The sequence below is a fragment of the Neolamprologus multifasciatus genome, chromosome 6 (assembly GCF_963576455.1).
Source record: "Neolamprologus multifasciatus chromosome 6, fNeoMul1.2, whole genome shotgun sequence".
Classification (NCBI taxonomy): Eukaryota; Metazoa; Chordata; class Actinopteri; order Cichliformes; family Cichlidae; genus Neolamprologus; species Neolamprologus multifasciatus.
Genome location: NC_140444.1, coordinates 38,065,932 through 38,091,961, shown reverse-complemented (window position 1 = coordinate 38,091,961; position 26,030 = coordinate 38,065,932). Strand labels below are relative to the sequence as shown.

The following is a 26,030-nucleotide window of genomic DNA, read 5'->3' as shown; positions in this document are numbered from 1 at the left end:
TGGGGAACCAACTGGTCTCACTCAATGAAGTTAAAGTAAATGTAAACAACTTGAATGCAGTTAATTCAGGCTCTTTGACTGTGCTTTACTGTTGTATGGATATGCATGCTCTATTAGTTTATGCAACGTATGATTGTCCTGCTGTCCGTCTTGGCCAGGTAAAAGAGATTTTTAATGTCAAGAGTTTGTCGTTTTCCTGTTTTCATAAAGGTAAAAATAATAATAGTAATACTGTGGAGAACAGTCAGAATTGTTCTTTTGGTCCATAGCTGATGAAAAATGGAAATAGCTTCTTGGTCTGAAAGTACCTTGAACATGAATTATGTGTTGTAGCCAGCAGGGGACAGAATCCTCTGGTTCTGAAAAGACTTGTACATATTTTCCTGTGACTGTAGAGGTCAACAAACAGGATTGTCCAGTCCCACTGGCTAATGTCTTACAATTAAGAAGTAATTAGCCTCTGAGCATGTGGTGTCCACACTTACCCTGCCTTTTTTTAATCACAGTCTCAAACACTGAGGTGCTGATGTGAACATTCTTAGCTTAGCATCCTCACTAATGCTTTTCCAACCAGTTACTGTGAGAAGCCACTTTTTTATGCCCAATTTCTGTTGGAGTCTCTGTCATGCTGGAAGCTAGCCATGTTTCCTCCTTCAAGCACAGGCCGAGGAGCACTGGTGGCAGCTATCTTTTACTCCAGCTCATGAAATAACCAAAGACCCAGACAGGAAGCAGGAGTTTACATTTGGAAGCTTGACTCTAAGCCTTGAATACACTAATTAAAAAACTCTAAAAAATAGTTTTGTTTGTTCCTATCTGTTGTTTATCCCCTTTAATCAGAGTTTCTATTTGAATTCTCTTTTACCTCATTTAATGCTCATTTCAGATAAAATAATTATAGTGGGTGATTCAATTTTCGTATAGGTACTTAAATCAACAGCCTAAACACTGCATTTAATCTATTATTAGACCCAGTTGGCTTTAATCACACTCTGGGCCTCATTCTGACACAAGAAAATGGACATTAGTGAATACTGCTTAATGTCTGATCTTTTCTTAATAAAGTTTACATGTGCAAAAATGGACTACAAGAAAAAAGAGAGCCTCAAATCAGAAGTGCTTGACTTCCTTGTACAACTTACAGACACGGGCCTTAAAGCAGATAGCTCTGGAGAGCAAATGGCATCTCACTAATTTAGAAATTCGTTTTTTCTTTCTTTTTTTTTTTTTTTTTTTTTTTTCTTTTTTTTTTTCTTTTTTTTTCGCCTGTCCCATTTGGTTCTTTAGCCGTCAGAATTGTTGTCTGAGGACCAACAAGGATACCCAATGGATTTATTTTGCCAAATGGATCATCATGGCATTGCCGTATTGGTCCATTTGATCGACCTTTGTTTTTATTATTTATTTTATTTTCAGTTGTTACAGACGGGACAGACATGAGTGAGGGATAGGAAAGGGAGAAAGAAAGAGGAAGGAAAAGAAAAACAGAAGGGGAGAGGGACAGTGAGAAAGGGGGGAAGAAAAAATATCTCCGGGATCACCTGTTGAGAGAAAAAGAATAGAAAACAAGCAAAAAAAAACAACAAAACAATGCAACATACTATACACAACACCATCGCATTAATCTAGCTAAGTGTAAACAGCAGTAAATACTAAATATTGAATGTTGTTGTGCAGCACGCAGGACAGACAGCGCACAATGTGCTTTGAAGTAGCAGCCAAGAAAGGTGTGATTTAAGTCTACGAATAGTGAACACCCATGTGCACACCTGTGTGGATCGGCGCACTTGTATTCAAATGGTTTCCCCATGTAATGGTCTGCTAGAGGATGTAGAGAGCCATAGCCCCGTCCCCCAGGGCATGAAGCAGGCATGGAGGAGATCCAGGCCCCAGACATCCAGAGGCCCCAGAGTGCAAGAGCCCAAGGAGGACCACCGGAGGGGCATCCGTGCCACCTTCATGGGAAGGGCTGAGGATCCCCAGATGAGGGGTCACCCAGTAGCCACCGGGCAGAAGCTAGAGGGGGCTGCACCGGCGTGCCCGCCGGCTCTGCCGGCAGCCAGCTGTGCCAGAGTGAACCGAGCCGCAGGCACAGAGGCCGGAGGCCCGAGGGCCCCCCGCGCCCCGGAAGAGGCCTGACCGAGCAGCAGGCGCCAGGCCCCGCCAAGTAGTCACCGGGAGTGAGCTGGTACATACCTGAGCGCCCAGCCCCGGACACCAAGAACCACCAACGCACCGACCCCTGAGGGCATCAGTCACCGGCAGGGAGTGTGGTGAGGGGAGATAGGCCTCCACACTTTGGAGGGCCTTGGAGTTCCCAGAGAGGTGAAGTCTAAGACCCGACCTGACATATAGACACAGACAAACAGGCACACACAGACACAGACATGCATTCCCACCCTCATGCACACATATACAAACACTCAGCACTCACCCAACGCAGGAATAAACGTAAATGGACATGTACACACAATCACACTCCCCAAACATACTCTATATCCCGGGTCCAGGTATCCTCACCCCCAGAGATGGAAACGGCACCCAGACCCAAGAGATGTTACCCTTCCCTCCGGGGTGGAGGCAAGCAGACCGCCCCAGGCTCCGCAGCAGCAGGGAGGCCAATCGGACAGCCAGCATCTCTTCCCAGCCCCCCCGCCCCGATGGCTAGCAGAGAACAGGGGTGTGTTAAGACCCCATACCTCCCTCCTCCCGCTCAAGTGTAGTGTTGCTGCGTGTTGCTCTAAAGTGTATTTAAAACAAGGGAGAGCATGGTGCTGCTGCCAGAGAGCAGCAGGTGTTAGCACGGCCCCTCCCGAGAACCCTCAATGTCTACATGGATTTAAAATTGAGAGGTGGGCACCGGCGCCAGAGGCAGGTTTGAATACACAGACCGTCTACTGGACGCCGTTAACGTGCCCACCCTCAAGGCCCTATATATATATATATGTGTGTGTTATGAGAGTGTAAGTAATGTGGATGTCTAAGTTGTGAGATAAAATTGAGGCACAGGTGGCCAGAAGAGGACAGAGGGGGGGGGAATGTCTCCCCTGCACCCTGGTGACACACCCGCACCCCAAAGCCCTACCTGTGTGGGTGGGTGTGGTGGAGCGTGAAGAGGGAGGCAGCCGGGGATGGGGAGGAAAAGAAGGGAGGGTGTCCCTCCCTAGGGCCAGCTCCCCCGCTGACCCCAATATGCACCCCCGTCCTCTGGTATCCACCAAGGCAAGGGAGCCCAGGCCCATCCAGACCGGGGCCTACGGCAGCAACACCGCCAAGCCCCACAGGACCCGGGGCAGCCCACTCCACCCCACCGCAGAGGAAACTGTACCCACCCCAACATTCAATCATCTCCCAGACTACACAAGACACAGACACCCAGGTTAAGTTTATTCTCCACCTCTCCTATGTCTCTCCCCCACCTGCAGAGTGGACTCCTGCAAAGATGGAACAACCTCCCTGCCAGTTCAAGAGCCCCCCGGTTAGGCCGATGCACAAGAGGCCCCCTGCGCCAGGGCTGAGCCCCCGTGCACCCACCCGCCCACAACCTCGGCGACACACCGACGAGGACCGAAGCCCCCAAGGCTTTCTTTCTTTTTAAGGCCCTCAGTGAAGATAGGACTTATTTATCACCGAGTGAAGTAAATGAGTACATCTCCAGGTTTCTCGTCAGAGCTGTAACCAGGTTGATGAAAACTCGCTGTTCAGCCCAGCATTCCTTTATCCTTAAACAGTCACCACTCCATCAATTTCTTCACAGATAACATTTTAACCATTAAAGAAAGAAATGTTGATGACCATCATTATGTCCAAAACCTTCATTACTACTGATATTTATTTAGACTCTTTCTCTTAGATTGTTTGAGTAATTTGATTACTTCCTCGAACATATCTTTTAGACCCCATTCCTACAAGACTGCTCAAAGACATCCTACCATTAACTAATCCCTTTATCTTAAATATGATCAAAATATCTTTACTCCCTAACTTCTCTTAATATCATGTGACCAGCTGTCTTATATATCTCTGACCTTCCTTTTATCAATTGTTGAATGAGTAGTTGTAAAACAACTGTTCATCTGCAGATATATGGTTTTGTTGAAGTCAGTCAGAGCTCATCACAGCACAGAAACAGCACTAGTGAAAATACTGAATAATAGTACGGCCTCTAACAGTGGACTCATGCCTGTGCATGTCCTGGTAGACCATCGCTGATCTCAACATTGTACTGCACAGATCAGAACATGCCGTGGGTGTGAAGGCCACTGCATGGTTTGAATCATGTCTATGTAACAGACTCCAGTGTTTTTATGTAATGTCTTCTTCACATACCGAGGTTAATTTATGGGGTGGCTGTAGCTCAGGTGGCAGAGCGGATCAGCCACTAACCAGAAGGTCAGTGGTTCAATCCCAGGTTGCTCCAGTCTGCATGCCAAATATCCTTGGGCAAGATACTAACCCCATGTTGCTCTCCGATGCATCCATCGGAGTGTGAATGTGTATGAATGTTAGATACTTAGCACTTAAGATTAGAAGTGCTTGTGTGAATGGGTGTGATTGGGTGAATGAATTAGCTGTATAAAGCGCTTTGAGTGCTCGGACAGAGTAGAAAAGCGCTATATAAGAACCAGTCCATTTACCATTTACCATTTAATTATGGAGTCCCACAGGGTTCTGTGCTGAGACCAGTTGTCTGGCCATCGTGGCTCAAGAGTTGGGAGTTCGCCTTGTAATTGGAAGGTTCTCGACAGTCTCGTCGTTGTGTCCTTGGGTGAGACACTTCACCCGTTGCCTACTGGTGGTGGTTAGAGGGCCCGGTGGCGCCAGTGTCCGGCAGCCTCTCCTCTGTCAGTGCGCCCCAGGGTGGCTGTGGCTACAATGTAGCTGCCATCACCAGTGTGTGAATGGGTGGATGACTGGTTGTGTAAAGCGCTTTGGTGTCCTTAGGGACTAGAAAAGCGCTTTACAAATACAGGCCATATTTACATTATTTTGCATTATTACTGCTATGCAGATGATACTCAGCTTTATCTGTACATGAAGCCATATGAGACACACCGATTAGTTAAACTACAGAAAAAACACTAATAGATGAAGAAAACTGAACTGAATTGTTTATGCTAGCGATTCCTTCTTAGACTCACATAGGATAACTAATGACTTCCAAGGACTCCGGTCATTTGTGGTTAGCTCAGCTTCCCAGATGATGCCAACAATGTTCAGATCTTTAACGTCTTCACTGCAGTCTACAACATGGTTGCTCAGTAGCCACTGCTGCCTGTCCCAAACCCAGAGGTTAAAGTAGAAGGAATGGGCATGCACCCTGTAAAAGGTTATCTTGCTACAGAATCAGCTCATGATATCTCGATGATTAGTAGACTCCATTTCTAATTTGATATTAGCTGCTGCTGTTGACTGAAGCCAAAACTGAGCATGAGTATCACGTTCTGTTCTTATTTATTTATTTAACATGACACAAAAGGTTTTTAACCTCCTAAGATCCCAACTCTTCCATGACATGCATTTTAAATTTCTCTTTGATATTTGGACATATTGGGGCCCGATGAATGTAAAAACAAAGAATTACCAGATTCTTTTTTAACCTTATTTTTGTTTTTAAGAAAAATAAGAGCCACATATGAGGATATTCGTTTTAAATTTTGATAGAACAGTAGCAGTATAATGTCCTCGTAAGTGGATATCAGGCCCTTGTAGAGCAAAATTCAGTATTTTAGTCTAAAAAACCCAAAATGTGATGTCCACATATGTGGACGCAGGTCCTAGGAGGTTAAGCGATGAAAAGGCCTGTACAAAGCATTTCAGAGGGTCGCCAGATTTTTGTTGAGTTGAAAAATTCCAAACTCTCAACACAGGTGACGTCTTGCAGTTCTGTAAGTAGAACATGCAATAAGTCCAAATGGCTTTGGTGGGAACGGACGCCCATAAATAATCCGTTCTAACATGCAGTCAAAACTGTGAAAGGGTTCATTTTAGACCTAAACATGATGTTTTATTAAACTGACAGTTTTGCTGCACACACCTCAGCAAACAGGCACCAAAAGTAAGAATCCAATAAACCTGAATACTTAGTGAACTCTGTCAGAAAACATGGTTTCCATTGGTAGTATGAATCCTGTTCTCCTGGCTGAAGTCTCACATTTAACAACTTCTGTTTCTTAATGTGGATTTTTGATCTTTATACTGCCTCACATCACAGAATGCAAGTATGGCGAAGCTCGCGGCTCTCCAACAGGAGATTGAGAGACCAGTGTTGGACTGTAGAACTGCTTTGAAATTCATATGAGCTGTTCGCACTAAAGTAAAAAATAACATGACTTCATGCGGATACCCTCTCGGCGCCAGCTGCAAGGCCGGAGCTGAACAAAACACCCTGATAACGACTGTGTTGAGTCTGTTCTTCCCATTCCATGCAAGGCCACCTGGGTTGGCTGGAAGACTGTTTACTTAGCCTGACAGGGCAAAGGACACTGTCTCAGCTGAACTATGGACACGCACACACATACATACACTGATACTGATAAGCACTCACCGACGTTTCACCCTCCCTACCCCGGATCCAACGCCACCTCCAACGCTTACCTCCCCTCTGATGTGGACATCGGGTCAGTTGGAGGCGCAGTCGAAGATTGCAGCGGTCCCAGATCAGATGTACACACTGGAACTCTTTCCCATGTTGCTGTCTGTGTTTATTGTGCTGTGGTGTGTTGATATCTGTGCATTCCTGTATTATCCTTCTGTGTTACACATTTCGATGTTTTTTTCCTCGCTACCTAGCCTGACCTGTCTCCCCAATGTGATGTTTGTATTGTATGTACGGTCGGCAAGGTCTGTCATCTCGGTTGTGGGCAAAAGACCTGAAACTGACAAATAAAGGCTATCTCATCATCATCATCTCATCATCTCATCTCACTAGAGGCTAAATCACACTGAGAATAATGAGAATAATATGAGAGTAATCACACTTGTCTGCTCTGCAAATACTCATAGTGACTTCTCAATAGGTTTGATTTCCAATCAAAAGACCTCAACTCTTAATTATTCTGAAAAGAAAACTCTGAGCTAATGATCACAGATTAGCAGATCTAACTGAATTCCTGTGTAGTGTCTTACAGCGAGCATTTTCAGTGCACTATCCCTGATTGTAGCTAATGGCAAGAAAGGTTGTTTTTTTTTTAAGTATAATGATGCTTATGATTACATTTTGGCATGCGTCACTCTCTATGTAATGTTTCAGATGGGTGTTTCTCACTGAGAAGGCCTACCAGATTAGAGACACGGCAATTGAATCCTCTGTGATGACCAAGGTCAAAGGCTTTGGAATCTACAATAACAAGGTTATGGATGTAGCAGACTACGTCACTCCTACACAGGTGTGTGTATGGACGAATGTAAGGACTGACTGAGTGAAGATGAGATACTGACAGACTGCATTCGTATCTCCTGCAGGGAGCTTCGGTGTTCTGCATCATCACGAAACTGATTACTACAGAGAACCAAGTCCAAGGATACTGTCCTGAGGTCAGCTACTGTCATCATCACCACGACTAACAGATCATCACTCAGTCCTGGGGCTCATTTACATTATTTACAGATACACAAAGCCAATGTTGGCTACGTGCTAGTTGTAAACACAATGCTTTCCCTTTTGGAAAAAGCAATAGTATCTCACCCTGTACAAAAAAGGACAGCGCTCCATTACTTTGACCAGCTGCTGATGTGAGTGGATTTAGAGAGACGTCCCTGTCAATACAACTGCTGCACATGATGAGAAAATTAAAAATGAATTCTAAAATGTATGCACGTATTTGAGGGATGTAAAAAACCAAACACTGCACTGTAAAACAGCTGTTATGCAGCTTTAATGTTCTCTTCACATGTCCTGTATTTTATCCAGAGTGAAAGAAAAAAGTTTACTTGTACAGACGACAGAAACTGCACAAAGCACATCAATAAGCCGGGAAGTTATGGTGAGATACTTTGTCTTTATCATGCAGTAACAATGTTTCACGTTAAAATGATCTGCTGATGTTCATTTATGTACATTAATATGTTGAAGTGTTTTACTTTGGACCTTGGACCTGTATTTTCTTTTCTACTCAGGAATTGCTACAGGGAGGTGTGTTCCCTTTAATGCCATGATCAAGACGTGTGAGATTAAGGGTTGGTGTCCTGCTGAGATCGACGACATCAAGACGTAAGATGATGCTCTGCATGTGGTAAACAGCTTTTTAGTAGTGATGGGTCGGTTGCAAACGACACGGCTCTTAGAGCCGGATCTTTGAAGTGAACGATGCGAGCTGGCTCCTTATCGCGAGCTGTGGGTTTTTTCTTTCTCTCACACTCTCTCTCGCACTTTGTTTCCGCTTCACTCAGCATGCGAGCCTTGTGCTTTACGCTGGGAAGAGGGGGGAGGGGCGGTAGTTACACTCAGTAGCACAGGAACAGAGCGGGAGGGAGAGAGAGAGAAAGAGAGCCAGGGACAACAACGTCACATTAGAAAGGTATAGTAATCATCCACAACTATTTTCAGTTGCAGATGATAAAGGATTCAGAAAGTTTATTCCTGCAGGTCCATATGACAGAGAATATGCATCTTCTTTTTGTTTTATATTTAATTGTGTTGTGGTTTGCAGTGTTTTGTGTTGTTTCACTTTAAATTTGTTTAAAAGGAAAAAGCTGAAAATTTAAATAGTTAAAAGTTGAAATGTGAATAGTTGATTTTTGTATTATATGATTTATTTATTACATTTTATGTGGAGTGAATAAAAAAAGTATATTTACGGTGGCCCCTACAGACAAAGCACGTACAAACTGTACAAAAGACAACAGAAGTGCTCCAGGATGCTGGGCGCAGTGGTGAGCTTTTGTTAGCTAGTGGCTACACAAGCCGGGAAGTACCAAGTTTGTATGTGCTTTGTCTCAAGGGGCCACCACATATATTTATATATAAACATACATAAATAAAACCACTTTTCTTTTACGTTACTAATTCCTTTTCTGCATAATTTTATATTGTTGTTAATAATAAATTAATTAAAGCAACAAAACAACCTGAAAAGCCGGTTCTCTAAAAAGAGACGGAAATCCCATCACTACTTTTTAGCAGGCTTTCCCATATGGAAAAGATATTTATAAATCGTATAAAGTTTGTATCTGTCTTGTGTGAAACTTGTATGAAAAGCATGCACGAGGGAAAACAGATATAAGATCCCTAGAAAAATTAGATAAATGAAACTTGTCTGTTTTGGATACTTCCTGGAACAATATCTGAAAGTAATGAGAAAGTGGCCACTTTCATGAGTAAATCATATAAGCCTGATATGATTCACTATATGAAGTAGGCCACATCTGATGCAAGTTTTTACTATTTCTTTTCCATATGGGTTGGTAGGCCTACACCCGCTCTGACTGCTATGCTTATAAAAACACTGACCGTGTGAGAGGTCACAGTTATCCTGATAGCAAGAACAATTCTGCAACACTATGATCCCTGACCAGTGAGACCAATGCTCACTGGTCAATGGTGAAACTGACCTCCCAGCCCATTGTTCCTTCAGTGCTGCTGGTTTCAGTCATCATGCAAATGTCCTGTTTATAAGGTTGGAAACCTGCAGTCAGCTGAGACTGAAGATGATGATGAAACGTTTCTCAAACATCCGAGTTTTATAAATCACTAACTATGGTCCACCACTGTAAACGAGGGGGGAAAATACTTCTACTGTAGCATCTGTAACACTATTAAACTGCAGTTTTGTGTATTATATTTTTCTTGCTTTATTTTTATAGAAATGCAGAGTTTTGTTGGCCGATTCTGTTTTCCAACGTTGTTGTTAGTGTGACCAACCAGTTTGTGTTTATACTGGTTTTCTTTCTAATAACTAGAAGGAAATATGCTTATCTTTAGTGTAAGGTATTATTTTCATAATTAAAGTAATGATTAGAATTACAACTTCGCCAAACTGCAGCAGGTTATAGATTTTCCTGTTTTCATCCGTCTTATTTTACCTCACCCAACAAAAGCAGTTGCAGCAGATTTATGTAGAAACATTTGTATCACATACCTACAAGATGCCTTAAAAGATACCTGTTTCTCATTTTCATTTGTCTTTCATTTTCCTCATAACTGGATCCTTTATCTCAGGGGCGGGGCACTCCAGTGTCCTGCAGGTTTTAGATCTCCCCCTGGGACGGCACACCTGAGGCTTGGAGTTCCCCACACCTGCTTTATCTTATTGATTATTTGTGCTAGCCTGTGGCTGGCTTCAAGCTCCAGCTTTAGTTTTAGCCACTTTGCATTTGTTAGCAATTAAAATGTTCAGCTGCATGAGTATAATATCTGATTAGGTTTGTTCTTATGAACATTATCACAGTGGTTCCCCTGCTGTGATAATTAACTGCAAATGCACTTGGTCTGTGCGTCTTCACTCACAGTGAAGAGCTTCCACACTAAAGACATATCAGTGCGTACACGGGTATTTGCATGGGCTGCTGTGTGGGTGCTGTGCATGCATGAAATGGATGAGCTAATAATTGGACAAGCGAGCCGGTCACCAGCCGAGAACATCGTCCGGTTCTTGTCCCCGGCAGTCAGTCGGTGCATTATTAAATTAAATATATGTTAAGTAAATTCTGTCTTTCCTGTGACTCTGTGTGACGTTTTCATGTTTGTCTGTTCTCCCCTATGCAGCACACCAATGATGGAAATAGAAAATTTCACCATCTTCATCAAAAACAGCATCCGCTTCCCGACCTTCAACTACACCAAGTATCACACACTCTTATATGTTGCCATTAAGGCTCGTCTCATCTGTTTGTTTGTTTAACAAGGACAAATGATTCTGTTTTCACATTATTGCTCACTTTAATGAAGAAACGTTATATTCAGACTACTGAGTTGTGAAGAGAACGCTTTATCCCCGATAACTGTCGCTCTGAATGCACTGGCACTAACACTGGAGTTGACATTAGCAAAGCATTCAATGCAAAACACTGTCAGCTCTGCATTCAAGCCAAGGATGCAAAATGAATATGAATCAGTGTTGACATAACTGCACAGTACCACCAATTTACAGGGAAAATTAAGGACTGTGAATAGATGGAGAGATCAGTTTCACTGAGCAGGAAAGGGTTCTGCTGTTTTTGCAGGGATAAAACCCCAACAGGTGACAATAATTAGCTAGCATTAGCATCTGTGTAATTCACTGTTTCACTCATGCTTCAATGTAAAGTGTAATGATAGCCAAGCACCCGACTGAGCAACGGCAGCCTGCTCTGACAGGATGAGACACACTATTGAAAGCTGTTATGTCGTTATCACAGAGAAGTGTGCGCTACAGGAGGAGTCTCCATCTTTGTGCATACTTGTCACGTCTCAGATCATCAGACACATTTTATATTAGCCAAAGATAACTTGTGTAAATACAAAATTAGGTTTTTAATGATTGTTTCTTTTATAAATGTAACAAAACCGTTCAAAGCTGGCCTGAGTGGAGAAAATCACCCACCAAACCTAATAACGGGTTTTGCTACGTTGGCAGCAAGACTTGGAATGAAGAGTTTGTGATAACTGGTCACACTAAAGCATCTCAATCTGGCAGAAGTCGGGAATTTGACTTGGTGTTCAGAGAACGACTTCCTGGTGTGCTATGTCCTGCTTGCACCGAGTGCACAGCTTGTTGGCTGAATAGTCGGCTTCAGGATTTTTTGGTAGTGACCAGACCATCACACCACCATCACCACTATGTTTGATGTGTATTTTACAAAATGCACATCATACCAAACCTTTACTGGGATGCAAACCTTCCAAAAGAAATACAATCTTTGCACCACCCCTTGAAAATTGCTTTGTAACCCTTTCCACACTGACAGATAAATGGTAAATGGTAAATGGACTGGTTCTTATATAGCGCTTTTCTACTCATCTGAGCACTCAAAGCGCTTTACACAACTTGTGCATTCACCCATTCACACCCATTCGCACAAGCACATCTCTCTAAGTGCTTTATAGCTAACATTCACACGCATTCATACTCCGATGGATGCATCGGAGAGCAATTTGGGGTTAGTATCTTGCCCAAGGATATTTGGCTTGCTGAAGTTTGCCCCCGTACAGCTGCACTGGCAGGTTTCTGTGCTACAGAATGCTGAGAGGCTGGTTTAAACAAGGAGCTTCCTGTAAGAGATGCGGCGCTGCTGGATCCAGCCTTGCTAGTTTGGGGTGCACCCCACTGAAGTGGCCAAGTCCTTTCCTTGTTGCTATCAGGAAGCCTGTTCTGGTTTTGACCGAGTCCATTCAGCGAGTTCCCACTTGCAACAGAAAGGCTAAAAGAGGAGCGGTTTGGCACCTCCTGAGCATTAACGCCCTTCATATTTGTGTACCAGTTAGGTTTTGTCTCCAAGCTGCTCTGCACTAACCTCACCAAGCTTTGGGCTGGTTCTGAAACAGTCCGTTTATAGCTGCTAGCAGAAAGCCCTTCACTATAGCCTCTGTTAACTGTAGTCCCTGTGCTGAGGCTACTGCTGTGAGCTACTCGTGGAGAAATGACAGCCTGTCTGATTTGATCCTGGGAATAGCTGCCAGCTAGTCTTCTTAGTCTACCATCTTGCTGTGAAAAGCCAACATATCCGTTACCCATCTGGGGGCTATATGTTCGTGTAGCCCATGAACAGCACACATGCTCTGCTTGAACTAAGAAAATCAGCAATATCCCCAAACCAGCTCCACAAGCCCTTCCAGATTTCCAAAGCATGCTGCCTTACTCAAAGCAACAGTAACACAAACACTCTGAAGCTGCTCACTCCGCCGATATCAATGAATTTGATTCTGAGCTGTTTCTTTAGGTACTGGCATGCTGCTGTTTGAGAACTCTTAGGCTGCTTCACTTTGTCAGACAGGTCATCAGGTAATTTCTTGAATCAACAGTTCTGACTTTAATCAGATTTGAGTCGAACAAAGTGAACTCTGCTTTCCAAAAGAAGCGGTTCACCACAGTAGTACATAATCTAACAACATTTATCCTCCGATTAATAAAATCATGACTTAAAAAACACATTTTGTATTCAGTCAAGTTATGTTTGTCTAATATTACATTTTTTGATGATCCGAAACATGCAAGTGTGACAAATATGCAGCAACTTGAAAATAAGAAAGGGGGCAAATACTTTTTCATGTCACTGTATCCGTTCAGAGTTAAGCCACAATGATACTTTTGTAAAAGTCAATCTGAAAATGGCTCAATTATTTGGCATGTGACCATTATGCACAGCTGTAGCATGTACCTTTTGGTGATTATTTGGTGACATTACTGAAGTCATGTGCAAACCACAACATGCTGTAATATTTTAGACATTTAAGACAAAGGACTTTGTACCAGGCCAACTGAGAGGAAATGTACTTGTGCCACAAAAAGTTAGTGTCGAGCCCAGAAGTGATGAAATCTTACTGTTAGAATGATTGTCATGTTTAAGGCTGACATATTGATGTGTTTGTTGGCAGAGGGAACTTCCTTCCTAACATCACTCAAAAATATATCAGTGGGTGTAACTTTGACATGGTCAACAACACCTACTGCCCGATCTTCAGAGTGGGAGATGTCGTCCGCTACGCCCGGCAGAACTTCACTAATCTGGCAGAAAATGTACAGACCAAGCCTGTGTGTGTGTGTGTGTGTGTGTGTGTGTGGGGGGGGGGGGGTCCACTGGTTTTGGTGGGATTTTACCAGGATGGAAACTGACTTACGAGTGCTGGTTAGCTATTGCTGTACTTCAGTTTTATGCAGCCCTAACTATAAGCTTTATATATAAAAAAAACTTAATAAAGCCTAATTTTAGAAGCAGAAAGAGGGACTCTGAACCCTGAACTGAAAGCTTGTTCCACAGGAGAAGAGCCTCAGAGCTAACAGGTCTGCCTCCCATTTAACTGTTAGAAACTCTAGGAACCACAGGTGGCTGTAGCTCAGGTGGCAGAGCGGATCAGCCACTAACCAGAAGGTCAGTGGTTCAATCCCAGGCTGCTCCAGTCTGCATGCCAAAAATCCTTGGGCAAGATACTAACCCCATGTTGCTCTCCGATGCATCCATCGGAGTGTGAATGTGAATGTTAGATACTTAGCCCTTAAGCTTAGAAGTGAATGGGTGTGATTGGGTGAATGAATTAGCTGTATAAAGCGCTTTGAGTGCTCGGACAGAGTAGAAAAGCGCTATATAAGAACCAGTCCATTTACTGGTTCTTATATAGGATATATAAGAACCAGTCCATTTACTGGTTCTTATATAGCTGACTTGGTATCATTTACCAAGTCAGCCTCCAACCTGTTTGGTAGTGAATAGTCTTTAAGAGGCTTCATAGTTTCTACTGGCAGTGCAAATGCAAACAGAAAGCAGACCTTAAAAGTAGTTCTTGGAGGAGCTGCTACCAGGTCGTTGCCCACAGGTGCTGCAGGGAATCAGCTGAAAACCCAGTGACTGAAAAGGAAGTCATTTACATGTGTAAAAGTAGCAAGACTGGACCTGAAGTGATTGTGTCAATAAAGCCTGTATGTACTTCTGTCAGGGAGGAGTGATTGGAATAAAGATCGGCTGGATGTGCGATCTGGACAAGTCGGATGACCACTGTAACCCCTCGTACTCATTCACCCGACTGGATGCTATGTCACAGAACAACACTGTCTCACCTGGCTACAATTTCAGGTATTAATGCCAAGAAATATGCAGACTCTGACTGACCATAAAACTCCACATTTACAGAGGAAATATGAGATACTATAAATATCAGAAAAATCAAAATCTCTGATTTTCTCAGCTGCAATTATAACCACTGTTAGGGAACTGGTAAATAGACTGGTGCTAATATATATATATATATATATATAGGTATTTCCTACTGCAGTTAACCACCCGACACAAATCCATTCAGTACTGTGCCTAAGCAGCACGTCTAACACATGCTCATCTATCCTCTGATGAAGGCATCAGTATTCCAGTGTCGTTAGAACAGGTGCTGTCAATATAAATGCTGACAATTGGCAAAAGACACAATTCATTAGACGGTTTTAAGTTTTTAGACAACACAAATTACAACCAACAAATGTACGGTCATTTACATGATGGTAGGTTTGATGTAGAAAGTCAGCGTGCAGACAAAGTGTTTGTGTGGAGGACCCAAATGCAGGTGCATGGAGGCGGGGTGCATTCAGCAAAAAGCAAGCTGTTTATTGGCTGATGACAAAGATACCAAGTACAAACATAAAGTTCACAAAGGGAATTTAAATCTTGGACAATCCTGGGAACAGTGAACAGACAACTGTGGAGAACACATCACAGGTGAACCAGCAGCAGATGAGCCAAGGGAAGCAAAAACTGAAAACAAAGCACCACGACAACAGCTCACTAACATCAAGCAGGAAATGTGATCAAGCCGGACTGCAACAGTCTGATGAATCTGTTTGGATGGATGTGTGCACGTTCACTATAATGCTGCGCTTCTCTCTGGACACCCGATACTTTAAGAGTGCCTCAGTTTTCTGTTGCATTTCCTGATTCTGGAATAATTAACGGAAGCTGTGAGAGCTTTGAGGACTAACATCTGTCATTCAGCCTGCACTGATATCTGGGACTCAGTCGCACCACTCAGACTGTCTGCGCTAAGCCATTGTCAGAGCCTGGTTCAATGAACATAGCTGCAGCCTTAGACATGATTGTAGACGCGCTGAAGGTAGATGGAGGAAGGATAGGATGTATGTTTCCTTAAAGATACTTAGGGACTGTCTCTGTTTACCAAATAGCTACAAGCCTAATCATATCATCAGTCCAAGTAATAATGTTGGAGCTTAGTGTGAGGCAGTAGGTGACGAGACATAAGACCTAATAGCTGAAACTTTGTCAGTAAAAAATGCCAAAAAAATCATCATCCTCCTGTGTGCTCAGCTGGAGCAGTTTGAGCCTGTTTCCCTGAGTTAAGGATCCGTGGTAGATAATCACACTGCCCATCAGATTGTCTTCCCCCAAACCTCCTTAAACATAATTGGGCTTTATATCCAGAAATTAATTGACACTTTGTGTCCCATCATTTTTTAAACAGCCTCCTCTTAAAAATCACACTGTGGACCCGTCTGTTCTGGTTAATTACAGGCCAATCTTGAAGCTCCGCTTTCTTTCAAAAGTTCCAGAGAAAGTGATCTGCTTACAGTTGGAGGCTCACCTTGATCTTAACGAGATCTCTGAAAAGTTTCCGTTTGGTTTTAAACCACTACACAGCACTGAGACAGCACTTTTGATTTAATGACATTTTCTTAACTCTGGGTTGTAGCAGCCCTGCTGCCCTCTAGATGTTGAGCCTTTTATCCTTTCACTGTAAGACAAATGTTAAAAACCTCGGTGTGCTGTGATGCTTCCTTCAAACTGTGTAGGCAGGTGAGCGCAGATCTAGCTTTTTCCATCTGAGACAGGTAGCCAAGGTAAAGCCATACCAAAGCCATGAATAACTGTTATTCATCTCTTCATTATGTGAAGATTTCTGCCATTCTCTGCACAGGCCTCTCTTTATCATCTCCAGTTGGTCTGAAATGCAGCCGCTCGTCTGCTAACTGGCATTAAAAGGAAGGAGCCTGTAACCCCAGTGTTGGCCTCTCTACACTGGCTTCCTGTTCCTCAGAGGATCCAAATTTAACTTTTTGTTTTTAAATCACTGAACAGTCGAGCCGCTCTTACCTGTCTGAGCTCCAGAAAGAACCACGAGGTCCAGGTCAAAACTAATGCTTTCCATTTCACAGTCTTAAATCTCGTGGCAACAGAGCCTTCTCCGTGGCAGCTCCCAGACTCTGGAATAGTCTGAGACCTGACACATCAAACCTGTCTTTGTTTTAACAGCCTTAGTCGTTTTTGTTTCAGTTGGTTTTTGTGTCTCATAGTTTTATTCCTTCTCTTTTATTGCATCATTTTTGTGCATTTTAATTTGTAAAGCATTATGTGCAGCATGAGCAGCACTGTGGTAGGCAGTGAGCAGAGGGCCCAGTAGAGGACGTCGGGCCCTCAGGCCACGATCATGAAATCCATTTCTTATTGTTTGGTCTGAGACATTGACACTGGTGGCCTGCTGGAGGGCATCCTGTAGAGCTTTGGACATGCTCATTTTCTTTGTCCTTGCACAAATGAGGAGATATCAGTCCCCCCGACTGGTTAAAGGCTTCTACAGCCCCGTCCAACTCTCCTAGCGTAACTCCCTGTCTCCTGGACTCTCCTCCATGCTCTTGAGACTGTGCTGGGAGACACAGCAAACCTTCTGGCAATGACACATATTGATGTGCCATCCTAGAGGAGTTGTACTACCCGTGCAACCTCTGTAGGGTCCAAGTATCTCCTCAGGCTACCAGTAGCAATGCTCACCCTATCCAAATGCAGAAATACTGATAAAACAGTCAGAAAAGATGAGGAGGGACAAATGTCAGTGGCCTCCACCTGTAAAACTATGCCTGCTGATTATTTCATTAACACCAAAGCTGCTGAAACTGATAAACTCCTTTGGTACTCAACTGACCAGGTAATTACCTCAGAAGTTTAACTGACTGTACTCTGATAAAAAGTGTTCTTTTAATTGTATTTTGGAGCAGTGTATTTAAGTTACGATAGGGTCCGATCGTGGCTCAAGAGTTGGGAGTTCGTCTTGTAACCGGAAGGTCGCTGGTTCGAGCCCCGGCTCGGACAGTCTCGGTCGTTGTGTCCTTGAGCAAGACACTTCACCTACCGCCTACTGGTGTTGGCAAGAGGTGCTGATTATGCGATATGGCAGCCTCGCCTCTGTCAGTCTGTCCCAGGGCAGCTGTGGCTACAACTGTAGCTGCATCCACCAGTGTGTGAGAGTGAAGTGAAATTTATTTCGGTCAACAACACAGATGATCATTTTACATAAAAGTACTCAGTTATACAGCCTGTGGCTTATAATTATCCTTTACCCCATAGGAATAATCAAATCCTTAACCAAGAAAATCAATAGCATTGACAAATAAGTTATATAACAGTTTGAAAAGAAATCAATGATAAATCAAGATATCAAATCAACACAAAGTTATTCATCAAACCAAATTTCCGTAACCTTGAATGATACAAATTTTTAAATTCTTCCTGAAAAATGACAAAGAAAAACACATCTTCAGTTCATCATTAAGTCCATCCCATAATTTCACTCCCAAAACTGACACACATCTATACTTAACATTGGTTTCCACTTTAGGCATTTCAAACTTATAAGACCCCCTCAAATCATATTGTCCATCTCTTAGTTTAAACATACTTAAAATACAAAGTGGAACACTCTTTTTCATCACTCGATATATCATTTCTAAAGTTTTACATAATGTCCATGCATTTTAACATAGATGATCCTACAAAAGACTGGTTGGTGGACTCCCTATATCCAACTTTATTTATTATTCAGATTGAATGAATAGTGGAATTGTAAAGCGCTTGAAAAGCTCTATATAAATGCAATCCATTATTATATGTGGCCAAATAGCATTAAGTAAAAACTAGCTTTAAATGTGGCACATAAAAACAGCGTTTGATCTTTGTCTAATCACATCTACATGTCTACAATGTGTTTTTTTGTCTTGTTTTATTGATCATTCATGAATTGAACAGAATAGATGTCACTATAAGAATGATCTGATGTTTCTTTCTGTTTAGATTTGCAAAGTATTTTAAGATGGAAAATGGGACTGACTACCGCACTCTGGTCAAAGCCTATGCTATCAGGTTTGATGTCTTGGTCAATGGAAATGTGAGTGTGTAGTTTCACTGTCAGTTCACTGAATAAAGAAGTTTACATCCACCTTTATTTCACAAACACATTAATGATACAGGAATATAAATAGGTGTGTCATTTTTTAAAATATATTTTTAAATGATACGTCTATAGTCTTGATTGTCATGTTTCTGTTGTTGTTTGTGAATAAAAGAAGAAAACACAAAACACCAGGACTTTTCTGTACCGATCTTCTCCAGGACACTGAACCTGACTCATACTCTTGTTTTGCAGGCAGGAAAGTTCAACATGATCCCTACACTCATTAACATGGTTGCAGCCTTTACATCAGTGGGAGTGGTGAGTTAACATTTAGATTTAATCCAATCGTTATAAATGTTTAATTCAGCAGTTTCTAAAAATCGAAGCAAAAGTTTTCCTCTTATCTTTTTCTACCCTTTAAAAAGGAAAATGGAAAGCCTGACATAAAAAAATTTGGTCTAAGAAGTGAAGGTGGCTTTGAAGCGGCTTACACCTCAAATGTAAGCCAAAAATCAGGAAGGGGTCTTTATTATTAAGTGGAAAAAATCCAGACCTACTTGGCCCTGTGTGAAAAGGTCATTGTCCCCTAAGCCTAACAACTGGTTGGGAATTTGAACAGATGTGCGGACATTCTCCATCATGTTTTGGTAAACAGCAGAACTCGTGCTTCCATTTACCCCAGCAAGTCTTCTGCTGATGCAGCAAAACAGCCCCAGACCATCAGCTAACACCAACATATGTCACTGTGGTATGATGTTTGCTGAAACGCTGTTACTTTTACTCCAGATGTAACGGGACACACACCTTCAAAGGTCAACATTTGTCTCGTCAGTCCACAGAGTGTTTTTCCAAAAGTCTGGGGGATCGTCGAGATGTTTTCTGGTAAACGAGCCTTTATGGTTCTTTTGCTCAGCAGTGGTTTTCGTCTTTGAACTCTGCCATCTGGGCAACAATGGCCTGCATGGTGGCGTCATGAACACTGACCTTAACTGAGGCAAGTCAGGCCTGCAGTTCTTTGTTGTTCTGGGCTCTTTTGTGACCTGCTCGATCAGTCGTTGCACCTTTGGGGTATCTTTGGTCAGCAATCAATTTTTCACTCAGAGCCATGTAGGTTTGGGTTTTATTTAATAATAAATACCTTCATTTTGTGTACTTGTGTTATCTTGGTACCTGGACTGGTTCTTACAGAGCACTTTTCCACTATAACTGCTTTTTCTATTTAACATTCACACACATTCATTTTCCAATGGATGCATCAGAGAGGAGCTTGGGGTTAGTATCTTTCCCAAGGACATTTGGCATGCAGACTGGACCAGCCCGGGGAACAAACCACCAGCCTTATAAGTAGTCCTGCTCTACCACCTGAGTTACAGCCACCCCTTAAATTGGTGTGGTGATCCGAAACATTTAAGTGTGACAAACATACAAAAAAATAGGAAATCATGAAGGGGGCAAACATGTATTCACACCCCTGTGTGTGTGGTGTCCCTATCCCATGAAAATAAAAGCCTTTTATTACATATACAAACCTATCAGAAGTTCCTGGACCACAATCTTTCCAATTTTCTTTTTTACTGTAATTCCCTTCATTATTGTTTCTTCTTACTTTCTACTTTAGATTTAAAGAATGTTTTGAAAATGCTCATGAAAGTGAGTTCATGAGCATTTTCTGCATCTGAAATGAGAGAAGATCCATTAGTGTCATCGTTGTCAGTGAAAAATATATCGAACATCTGCAACAGCTTCTTTTCAGGATGAAACAACCAACATGTGCAACACAGCTTCATTTTTCCAAATTAAGGGACATTCATATCATGAGTTTATTTGCTGTTGTTTTCTAAACTTACAATCGATTTTCTATGTTTAGACCCGAACTCTTTCATGGCATGCATTTTTAAACTCTCTTTGCTATTTAGGCTGTTTGGGACCTGATTAATGTAAAAACAAAGAATTACCTGATTTTTTTTTTACCTGATTTTTCTTTCTGAGAGAAATGAGATCCACATATGAGGATATTAGCTTTAAATTTTGATAGAACAGAGGCAGTATAATGTCCTCGTAAGTGGAAATCAGGCTCTTGTAGAGCAACATTTTGTATTTTGGTCTAGACATCCCAAAATGTGATGTCCAGGACGCCAGGTCCTAGGAGGTTAATATATTTATTTAGGCCACTTATATTTGGAAGCCAGGATTATTAAATAAATACATGATGGGTTACATTTGAGGTGTGATTAAAAAAAAGTCACAAATTGATGAATATTGACAAAAAGGTAAAGCATCCATGATGCTTCACACAAAGTTTTGGTTAGGTTGGAAAAGAGGTTGATTTTATTTCTCAGTAGAAGTTCAAGGTTAGTGGGGAAATCAGTGCTCAGTGTGCAGAAACAGACAGCTAGAGAACAATCTGAAAATAGCAGCTGTGCTTGAAGATGTCTGCACATGTCCTAGAAAATGATCTTAAACTGGAGATCATCAGAAATTCAATCAGGTTTTTATTGGCCTTAAATACCAGAAAAAATGAACTGAAACTAAATGGAAATGAAGCTGTGGACCAAGGGGTGGTGACAGGTAACATTTTGGAGGTTGAAGGGGCTTGCTTGTAATTATTATTATTATAATTATTATAATTATCATTATTATTATTATGTAGGGCACAGTGCTGTGTGACATCATACTGCTCAACTTCCTGAAAGGTGCGGAGCAATACAAGGCCAAGAAATTTGAAGAGGTAAAATACCCAGCTCTTAATCACGTTTTAATGTGCACGTTATCTGATTTTTATTGGTGACCATGTTGCTGACATGTAAGGTTAAAACATTATTACATTAAAACACAAAAAGGCTCAAAGTTCAGCAGAACGCAATTTGGAAAAAGTGCGTTTTAAAAAATGGTTTTAAAAAGGACACCCAGCTCGACGCCCTTTCACTTTTGGCAAGTCATTCAAATTCTTGGGGTCTTAGATCATATTTAATAATGGATTGGATTGGATTTATATAGCGCTTTTCAAGGCACCCAAAGCGCTTTACAATTCCACTATTCATTCACTCTCACATCCACACACTGGTGGAGGCAGCTACAGTTGTAGCCACAGCTGCCCTGGGGCAGACTGACAGAAGCGAGGCTGCCATGTCGCGCCATCGGCCCCTCTGGCCATCACCAGTAGGCAGTAGGTGAAGTGTCTTGCCCAAGGACACAACGACCAGGACAGAGAGCCCGGGGATCGAACCGGCGACCTTCCGGTTACAACTCTTGACTGTCTTTTCTGAACTAATCAGATTTCAGGCCTGCATGAAGAACAACCTTACTGTAAATGCAACAAAATGAGTGAGTGTGCATCTGTGCAGCTATGCTTGGAAAAACCCAGAAACTATTCTGTTGGTTATTCAACCTTATCTTTACTGATATTTACTGAGGTGTGAAAACTTCAAAAGGAAACCACTTTGAAAAGTTCACTTCATTTGCCATCATTTGACTTTTCAGACACATTTTCAGTTTAGTTTCTTATTGTGATAGCCCGGTCCTGTGTGCAGCTGTGTGCAGCTGTGTTCTCTTTCCCTGATTATCTCATGTGTGTGTATTTAAGCCCATAGTTTTCCTTTTTATATTTTGTGTCATACTATCTGCCTAAGCGTTTTGCTGTGCGGTCCCTATTTGGGACTACCTTTAAAACCTGGTTTCTTCAGCCAGCTGGACTTGCTGCCTCACCTAAATAAAGGTGTATTTTTGTCTATTATTTACCACGACACTAGTGATGTGTCGGTCCCAAACGAACAAACTCTTAGAGCCGGCTCTTTGAAGTGAACGATGCGAGCCGTGTGTTTTTTTCTTTCTCTCTCTCTCGCACTTTTTTTCCGCTTCACTCAGCATGCAAGCCTTGTGCTTTACGCTGGGAAGAGGGGCGGTAGTTACACTCAGTAGCACAGGAACAGAGCGGGAGGAAGAGAGAGAGAGAGAGAGCAGGGACAACAAAGTCACATTAGAAAGGTATAGTAATCATCCACAACTATTTTCAGTTGCAGATGGTAAAGGATTCAGAAAGTTTATTCATGCATTGATTCCTATGCATGCAATTCCAAGCAGGAAACACCCCAGACCTATATGACAGAGAATGTGCGTCTTCTTTTTGTTTTGTTTTGTTACGCTTTAAATTTGTTTAAAAGGAAAAAGCTGAAAATTTAAATAGTTAAAAGTTGAAATGTAAATAGTTGTTTTATTGTATTTTATCATTTATTTATGACATTTTATGTGGAGTGAATAAATAAAAGTATATTTACGGTGGCCCCTAGAGACAAATCATGTACAAATTCCAAAACACAAAACAAATGCTCCAGGATGCTAGGGGGCAGTGTTGAGCTTTTGTTACTTAGTGGCTACACAAGCCAGCAAGTACCAATGACCGGATTTGGTGTGTGGTAGTAACAGGTAAATGAACTTTTTAAAAAAAATCATTTGAATATATATGAGTGCTTGTGTATAAATACACAAACAATACACACATGCTTTCAATTGTGTAATTTAGGTGATCTAGGTAGCTCTGCTTTGAAGTTCAGTTAACGCTAGAAATGTGTTTTGGAGTTTGTACGTGTTTTGTCTCTTGGGGCCACCGTGAAACAAGTGAAACAACACAAAACACTGCAAACAAAACACAATTAAATATAAATTATAATATGAAAACTAAAAGAAGATGCATATTCTCTGTCATATGGACCTGCATGAATAAACTTTCTGAATCCTTTATCATCTGCAACTGAAAATAGTTGTGGATGATTACTATACCTTTCTAATGTGATGATATTGTCTCTTGTTGTTGTCCCTGGCTCTCTTTCTCCCTCTGCTTTGTCTCTAGGGGCCACCCTATATATTTATACATAAACACATATAAATAAAATAACGTTTTTTAAATGACTAATTCCTTCTGTGAATAATTTTATATTGTTGATGATAATAACTTAATTAAAGCAACAAAACAACCTGAAGAGCCGGTTGGGAGCCGAAAGAACCGGATCTTTTTAGTGAGCCAAGCCAAAAGAGCCGGTTCTCTAAAAATAGCCAGAATTCCCATCACTACATGACACCCTTTGTACCTTATATTGAGTTCCAATAAAAAGCTACCAAATGGAAGTAGGAATCATCTCCTGACATCGAGGATGGACACATCAACCAGTACATGGATAGCTTTCCCTTCACACCTTGCCCTCTCTTCATCACAGCATACCAGTACAGCATGAAAACCATGTCCTTGGATTGAATCTTGTCCCAGCCACTTCACACTCAGCTGCAAACTCCCCCAGTGTGAGCTAGAGATCCTTCAACTTCAAATTAAAAAGGAACATAAAGCACCACGGGTTCAGTTATAAAATAACTGGTACGGATGTAATACTGGGGCAGGAAAGGGTCAGAGTTCAAACACTCCATTAATTCCTCAATAAAGGCAACAAAGCCATTTCATTGGCAAAAGCAGACATAAAATCCTGAGGTCTAGAAATCTGTCCATGAAAGTTATGAAAAGAATTGGTTACAACAGCAACTATGGTGGGGTCAAGTACGCACCAAGAACAAGTCTGTACCCTGCTCACACGTTTGGATGTTGGATGTTTGACTAATGGACAGATTCTTCTCTCCAGTTCCCTGGCATAGACCTTCTCAGGGAAGCTTAGGAATGTGATTCCCCTGAAGCTGGAATACCCTCAATGGATCCTCAAAGCCAAACTATGAGCCAAACATAGTTGATGTTAACAGAACACCATCCCCCATCCCGAGTTGCCTGATAGTTTGCTAAAAGGGCTTGGAGTGGTACAATGGTACTTGAGGGGGTTACAGAGTTGGGTGGTAATTCCAAGTTGCTGATGTAAGATAATTGCTAATAATTATTAATTTAAATAATTTAACTGTACTCTCCAAAAAGTGACAATTATTGTCTGGGTCATAATAGTTTGTTTTGTCTCACTAGAACTGAAGATCAGGGGTCTGGATCTATAATGACACAAACTCTTTTTCTCTCTTTCTGTAGGTGTCCGACAACCCATCCGAAGGCAATGGACTGTATCGTTCCCAACTGTCCCTCAGACAAGCCATGACAAAGTCCAATGACTCAGGGGCATTTTCCATTGAACATTACAGCTAAATGGACAGCATACGTGTTTATTTCATGTTTTATTATCCAGCAGTACCAAGGTGAAACCATGTCTGTATGTTGTTAGAGATACTACGTAGAATGCTGAATTATTGCTGCTGAACACTGATTCAAGTTGGATACAAACAAGGACAAAGACATAAAATGAAAACAAAAGCATGACTATCTTTGCATGACTATCATTTGGCATGCGACAGGAGCTCAGGATTTCTGATGTGGTCTGGCTTTTGAAAAGAAATTAGAACTGACTGAAGTTACCATTTTAACAATAAAGTTAGAAACAAGATAACTGTGATGAACTGGTTCTTCTTTAGTATTTCTATTGTGATTTCCACTCTCATTCATTTACTAGTGATGTCCGGATCGATCCTGAAATATGGATTCCTCCGATACCAATCATTTATGTTCTTGAATCGATTCTCACATTAAAATATCGATATTTTAGTAATTTAGAGTATATTTGTAGTTTATCATTAACAGGAACACAGTGGAAAGAAACTATAACATTTGGTTTGTCTACATTCAGACGTCTCTGAGTCCTTTAGTGCTGCAGGCAGGCAACGTATTCAAATAGCACAACCTCAGTTTTTTTATTTCTATATGATGAACTCTGCATTATTAAGTGATAAGAACAAGTAATCTGATGTCCTGTAATCATTACGACGCTATAATTTGAGATACAATAAATAAAATAAGGTTTTGTACAAAGTATCGGATCAGTATCGTCGATACCACCCTGAATATTACTTGGTATTGGATCGGAAAGGAAATCAGTGGTATCACACATCACTATCATTTACTGTGTGTAATATAGACTGATTGTGGTTTGCACCAGACTGGGAAGAGTGAATCTACAATAGGCAAGCAGCTTGGTGTGAAAAAATCAACTGTGGGAGCAATCATCAGAAAATGGAAGACATACAAGACCACTGATAATCTCCCTCGATCTGGGGCTCCACGCAAGATCTCATCCCGTGGGGTCAAAATGATCATGAGAACGGTGAGCAAAGATCCCAGAACCACACGGGGGGACCTGGTGAATGACCTGCAGAGAGCTGGGACCAAAGTAACAAAGGTCACCATCAGTAACACACTACAACG

At 41.8% G+C, this 26,030-nt stretch overlaps 2 protein-coding genes across 2 annotated transcripts in view; one reads left to right on the top strand and one right to left on the bottom strand.

The window, feature by feature from the left end:
- The window catches only part of p2rx3b (purinergic receptor P2X, ligand-gated ion channel, 3b), a 26,806-nt gene extending 1,394 nt beyond the window's left edge, over positions 1-25,412 (top strand). Inside the window, exons 2-12 of the mRNA XM_085162697.1 lie at positions 7,253-7,388; positions 7,465-7,536; positions 7,913-7,985; positions 8,119-8,212; positions 10,706-10,783; positions 13,514-13,655; positions 14,570-14,706; positions 18,697-18,790; positions 19,049-19,114; positions 21,447-21,524; positions 24,807-25,412. Coding sequence (XP_085018823.1) covers positions 7,253-7,388; positions 7,465-7,536; positions 7,913-7,985; positions 8,119-8,212; positions 10,706-10,783; positions 13,514-13,655; positions 14,570-14,706; positions 18,697-18,790; positions 19,049-19,114; positions 21,447-21,524; positions 24,807-24,920 — 1,084 coding nt within the window. The 3' untranslated portion in view covers positions 24,921-25,412. The remainder of the gene's footprint in view (positions 1-7,252; positions 7,389-7,464; positions 7,537-7,912; positions 7,986-8,118; positions 8,213-10,705; positions 10,784-13,513; positions 13,656-14,569; positions 14,707-18,696; positions 18,791-19,048; positions 19,115-21,446; positions 21,525-24,806) is intronic.
- LOC146517659 (uncharacterized) lies at positions 12,033-12,815 on the bottom strand. Its single transcript, XM_085163061.1, has one exon. The coding sequence runs from the start codon at positions 12,765-12,767 to the stop codon at positions 12,033-12,035; it is 735 nt and encodes a 244-aa protein (XP_085019187.1). The 5' UTR covers positions 12,768-12,815.
- Positions 25,413-26,030: the final 618 nt, after the last annotated feature.